Source organism: Mesoplodon bidens (assembly GCF_964165515.1).
Source record: "Mesoplodon bidens genome assembly, chromosome: X".
NCBI classification, from domain to species: domain Eukaryota; kingdom Metazoa; phylum Chordata; class Mammalia; order Artiodactyla; family Ziphiidae; genus Mesoplodon; species Mesoplodon bidens.
In genome coordinates, this window is record NC_138163.1 from 85,312,463 (window position 1) to 85,318,827 (window position 6,365).

Genomic DNA, 6,365 nt, shown 5'->3' on the forward strand with positions numbered 1-6,365 from the left:
ATATGTTCACACAAAATCTCATGAACTCAAAATGTATATGAATATGCTTAACAGCATTTAGTTTGGGAATATTATCCACAACATTCCCAAACTAAACATAACCCAAATGCCCATAAACTGATGAATGTATAAATAGAATGTGGTATACCCATACCATGGAATATTATTTGGCAATAAAAATAAATGAAGTACTGATACATGCTACAACATGGGTGAACCTTGAAAACATTATATTAAGTGAAAGAAGCCAGACAAAATGTACTATATATTGTGTGATTCCATTTATACCAAATTTACTAAATAGGCAAATCATAGAGACAGAAAGTAGTTTATTACTTGCCTATAGGGCTGGGGGTAGGTTGGGGGGGTTCAGGGTGTTGGGTAAGGGATATAGGGCGTCTTCTTGGGCTAACAAAAATATCCTAAAATTGATTGTGATAGATGCACAACTGTGAATATACAAAAAGCCATTGAATAAGGCATTTTATTTTTTAATTCATTTTTATTGCAAAAACACATAATAGGAAACCTACCTTATTAACAATGTTTTTAGTGTACAGTGTTGTTAACTATATGAACATTGTTGTAATCAGATCTCCGGAATTCTTCATCTTGCATGACTGCAAATCTATACTCATGGAACAACAACTCCCCATTTCCCCCTCCCCCAAGCCCTTGGCAACCAGGATTCTACTTTCTGTTTCTAAGAGTTTGACTACTTTAGGTACCCCATATAAGTGGAAACATGCAGTATTTGTCCTTTGTGATTGGCTTACTTCACTTAGTATAATATCCTCAAAGTTCATCCATACTACAGCATATAGCAAGATTTCCTTCTTTTTAAAGGCTGAATAATATTCTGTTATATGTATACATTATATATACCACCTTTTGTCCATTCACCTGTTGATAGATATTTAGGTTGTCTTCACCTCTTGGCTATTGTGAATAATGGTACAATGAACATGGGAGTGCAATAATCTATGCAAGATCCTGATTTCAATTATTTTGTAATGTAAATGTAAATATACGGAAGTGAGAATGCTGGATCATATGGGAGTTCTAGTTTTATTTTTTTAGGAACTTCCATACTGTTTTCCATGGTGGGTGCACAATTTTACACTCCCACCAGCAATCCACAAGGGATTCATTTTCTTCACTACCTTGCCAACACTTGCTATTTTAAGTTTTTTTTTTTTAATACTGGCCATGTTAACAGTTGTGAGGTGCTAACTCATTGTGGTTTTGAATTGCATTTCCCTGTTGACTAGTGATGTTGAGCATTTTTCTTATACCTGTAGGTCATTTATGTGTCTTCTTTGGAGAAATATCTAATCAATTCCTTGGTCCATTTTTAAATTGTGTTATTTGGGTTTTGTCTGTTTCTTTGTTTTTGAAAGCATAAGCCACAGATTGGGAAACAATATTTGCAAAGCACACATGATAAAAAAACTTGTATCTGAAAGAGATAAAGAACATTCGATATTCAGTAATGAGAAATCAAACAACACAATAAACAATGAGCAAAGAAAAAATCGAACTGACATCTTGCTTATTGGATGGTCAGTAAGCTACTGAGAAGATGTTTGACCTCATTAGTCATTAGGGAAATAACTAAAGCCAGAATGAAATACGACAACATAGCTATAAGCATGGCTGAAATAAAAACAAAATACAGACAATACCAAGTGCTAGACAGACTGAGGAACAGCTAGAACTCTCCTGCATTGTTGGTGAGAATGCAAAAAATGGTATAGACTCTCTGGAAACAGTAAAAAATACACTAACGATTCAATCCAGCAAGTTAACTCCTAGATATTTACCCAAGAGAAATGAAAACTTATATTCACAAAAAAATCTGTATGCAAATGTTCATAGCACTGTTCTTAGATGCTTGGGTGACTGCACACTGGCACTGGACACAGACATATCTAGGACTACTGGACACAGTTTCTGAGCTGACATTGATCCCGGAAGCCCAAAGTGTCATGATGGGGCCCCATTAGAGTGGGGCTTATGAGGTTCTGGCAGTAAAAGGAGTTGGGGATAGAGATGAGTTCACGGTGAGCTGACTGGGTCCCTGGACAAACACAGTGGTCATTTCTCCAGTCCCCAAGCTGATAATTCTAAGTGATACACTTGGCAGTTGGAGCAATGACCTACACATTGGGTCATTGGTCTGTGGAGTAAGAGCTATCACGGTGGGGAAAGCCAAGAGGAACCTCTGCCACTGGCTCCCACCCCAGGCCAAGAATGTAAGTCAAAACCAGTATTGGATCCTGGTAAGCATAAGGGGTTAAAGCAGAGATTAGTGACATCATTGGAGATGTATGGGATGTATGGGAAGAGGAGGTAGGAGAGCCACAGGGACGAAGAGAGTGGAGAAGGTGAGAAGAAGTTCTGGGAGTCTCTCTATGGGGGAGGGAGGAAGGGAATGGAAATGGTGAGAGGGAAGATGGAGGCTTCCACTGGATCCACTAGTAATGTTTCATAGGATGCTGGTGGAAGCAGGAGATTTTGCTATATCCTTCCTTATCCATTTTAACATATTTGAAATAGCACACCATGACTTAAAAAGTCACTGGGAGAAGTGGAAGAGGGCGGTATCCACAAACAGGCAGGTACCATCGGGGGCAGGCTCAAGGAGGAGGATTGCAGATTTACAGTGCACCAAATCTCCCCTGCTCTGTAACTTCTCCAGCATGGCCAGCTTCTCAGGTGCAGAAACTCAGGCCCAGAAAACTGGGCCTTTGAGTTCCATAGGCAAGAGGGGTTCAGACACGCCAGGACTCTCCAGGAGGTCAGCCAGAGCAGGATGCAGGAGAGAGAGGTGACTGAAGACAGAGGAGTATGAACGGGTAAGAGCAGAAGGAAGGTATGGGAGGAATGGAGGGGTGTCAGAGTAGGAGATGGGTGGCAGACAAGGGAAATTCTGACACCCAAGGGCCGTATAGAAACCAAGTGAGGGACCCCTACCCAGACATCAGTACTGCTCAGCTCAGGGAAGCTGAGAACTGACAGTTCCAAGAAAAATTGAGAGACACCTGGCTATCCACACCGACCGCCATCACAACTGGTAGGCCTTGGATGTGCATACATAAAAAGTTTAAAACATACTTCTACATATACTAAATTCTCATATATTACATAGGATTGACTGGTGTGTGTGTGTGTGCCCACGCACGCAAGTGATTTAACTTACAAATGTGAATCCAAAGTCATCGGTCTGCAACTTGCAGTTTGAAGTCAGGAGGATGCTTTCAAAAGCTGTGAGAATGGCCTGATGCATTCCGCTGGACTGCCACGCTTTATGCTACTGGATGCTAAGCCACGTTGCATTCATCCATTTCCTTACTGATGGGAATTTGGAGTGTTCCCAGTTTTTCCCAACACCAACACCCTTGTGCATGGGCTCCTGTACACTACAGGTACCAGCATGTCTAGGGAAGAAGTACCAGGCGGGGGACTTGCCGGAACATAGAGGAAATACCTATTTTTTTTTTTCCTTTTTAAGATCTTGGGCTCAAAACAAGGACTCTGGAGTCAGATTGATTGGTTTCAACCCTGCCGCTGATCCCCACGAGCCGAAGGACCTTGGGCCAGTGGCTGAACCTCTCAGTGCCTGTTTGCTCACCGGTAAGAGGCCAGTAATAGCTGGCACTAGAGTTCTAGGCGTGTCATGTGGATGCATTACTATTTATGCCCAGCACTTAGAAGAGTGCCAGGCGCAGAGTCCGTGCTGGCACTAAGTTGCTTTCAATGGATTCTGCCAAATTACCTCCCAAATGGGTCTCTTGCACCACCGCCACAGGGGTTTGCTCCTCACCTCTCCCACCCTCGGAATGGTTAAGCTCTTTGAAGGTTGTCAACCTAGTGTGTGAAACCCGATTCGTGGTTTTAGTTCACATCTCCAGGATCAGCGGTGGCGAGCATCTTTTGGGGTGTAACTGGCCACTGCGATTTCCTCTTCTTTGAATTTGCCTCAGAGAGGGGGAAGGGCTGATGGAGCGAGGCCAACCCCAATCTGTCCGCCAACCCCAGTCTGTCCGCTAAACCCGCCTGCCAATAACGTTTGCTGAGCCACATTTGATGCAGCAGTTGAGACAGAGACCATACAGAATGAAAATACAATCCCTTTGCTCTCTGGCCGACCCCTGATCACTGACTGCGGGACTCCTATGCCCATTCTCCTGTTGGGTCGTAAGGCTTGCGGTGGAAGGGAGACTGGCAAATGCTTTCGGCGCGTGCTAGGCGTCCAGTGCCTCCATCTTGACATTTCATCCTCACCACCCCTGGAGCCCGGCGCCCTCACTCCCCGACCCCCTGTATAGATGGGAAACGGAGGCTCAGAGCTGTGACTCTAACTGGAAAGGGGAGGCGGGACGGGAGGAGGCGGGCCGAGAGACTTGACAGAGGGAGGCACTCCCACCATCCCCTTCACCAGCCAACTGCTTGGACCGCCCACGGGCTTGAGGGCAAAGCAGAGGCCCTCGACCCCATTGGCTAGGCCTCGAGGGGACAGGCGAACGAGGCGCCCGCTGGTTGGCGGGGGCCGGACCAATGAGGTGGCCGCGGCGTGGGCGTGGGAGGCGCGCTGAAAGTCGCGCGTCGTTTCTTCTGAGGCGAGCTCGTGCGGCGCCTGAGGTGGTTGACGCTGCTCACAGAGCGCCGCCCGCCTCGTCCGCCGTGACGGCGACCGCAGCTCGGGCCATCAACTGTCGCCCTGGTTCCGCGGCCGCCCGGGTCGCGACATGAGCTCCCCAGATGAGGTGTCTGTGTGGGGAACGGGTTTCGGCCCAGAGGGCGGGGAGCGAGCCGGCGTCCGCCCGGCCGGCCGCGCAGTTCCGCGGGGACCCAACCGCGGCCCTGAGCCCAGGAAGCTGCCGAGCGGCGGGGGCGGGAGCGGCTGCCCGGATCCCAAGAGCTTCCAGTCAGAGTGGGAGATGCTAGAAGCGGGAGGTCCGGTGCTGTGTGGCCGTGAAGGCCGACCTGACTCCCCGGCTGACGACATGAGGGACCTCCTGGACCTGGCCGAGGAGTCTGCGGCGGGCACCACGCAGCAGCTGTACGACTGGGACATGCTGGACTTCTGCAGGTACCCGTTGGCGGAGCCCTGCGCCTCCTTCGAAGTGTCCGCCGGCCTCGAGGCGGGTCCCGGCGGTCCAGGAGCGACCGCCCAGAGCTGTGGGGTAGCACCGCCGGCTCTGGCCGGCCCTCTCCCCCTCGGTGGGCCCGAAGCGGGCCAGGCCTGGAGGAAGCCTGAGAGAGCCACTAAGCGTAGGTTGAACGTGGCTGTGGATCGCCAGCGCTTCTCCAATGAAGGCCTGGTCCGGCAGCTATCCGACTCCGAGTCCTCAGATGAGTTCAGTGACACAGAGCTGATGACGGTGAGTACTTACCCCGGAGGAGGAGGCCAGGCCGAGCCCAGCAGACCCGAGGATCCCGGGGACACTCCCAGTCACTCGAATTTCCAAATCAGGGAGAATTTCCTTCACGTGACAGGCTCTTCCTTGTCCTCGGCTCTGCGAGGATTCTCTTCGGTTGTGGAAAGGCAGGGCGTGGGAGAGCAGGGCATCTCTTCCCCTAAGAAAATGCAGAGCGTGCTCTGGGGGGACGGGGGCAGCAAGCCCAGCTCCCCGGGAGCTGCTGCTGCTGCTGCTACGGCAGGTGGCCTGCCGCAGGTCACTCCTAGGAAGAAGGGGACCCAGGAGAAGAAATCCCTCGGGGGAGCCTCCACACTTGCCCTGGGGAAAAACTTCCCTTCCTGGGGGCAGCGAATCTGGGCACCTCCGCTGGAACCGGCCACCTTTCCCCCAGTCTCTGGTATTCCGCTGCTTGGGAGATCCAAGAGGTATACCTTGGTCCCTTCCGGAACCAAACAGGCCAAGCACACCAGCGCTGGGAAGAAATCCGTGGTCACGTGGACAAGGGAGTCTGAGGCTGTGGCGGGAGAAGATAAGGACCCAAATAGAGACCCAGCCCCAAAGGGCCAAGTGAGTAGGCCAGGCTCCTCCTCTCTCCCCACTCTTCCCCGCCCCCACCGCACCCAGAGCACACGTCTTCACCCATGCTGCCTCTGTCCACCCCTCAGGGGTCGTCATTGGGTGCCCCTCGGTCACTGGGTCATTATGATGCCTGATCGGGCTCCTTTTACTAGGGACAAACAGTAAGGTAGCACTTCGGGTGTGCTGGGCCTGGTTCTCCACCCTTGGCCTGTTTCCAGCGTCCTCTGAGAGACTGGGGCTGGGATGGAAGGGAGGGTTGGTAGCTGAATTGGGTCGGGGGATCCCTTAAAAGCTTCCCCGAAAAGCCTCAGTATTTAGACTCACCAGCTTCCTGAATCCTATTTCCTAGCTGTTCCCCAG

At 50.1% G+C, this 6,365-nt stretch overlaps 1 protein-coding gene across 1 annotated transcript; it reads left to right on the top strand.

The window, feature by feature from the left end:
* Positions 1-4,751: 4,751 nt before the first annotated feature.
* LOC308609402 (uncharacterized protein CXorf49 homolog) lies at positions 4,752-6,139 on the top strand (the record flags this gene model as incomplete). Its single annotated transcript, XM_081223081.1, has 2 exons — positions 4,752-5,993; positions 6,092-6,139. 2 exons carry the CDS (start codon positions 4,752-4,754, stop codon positions 6,137-6,139), a joined length of 1,290 nt encoding a protein of 429 aa, XP_081079207.1.
* Positions 6,140-6,365: the final 226 nt, after the last annotated feature.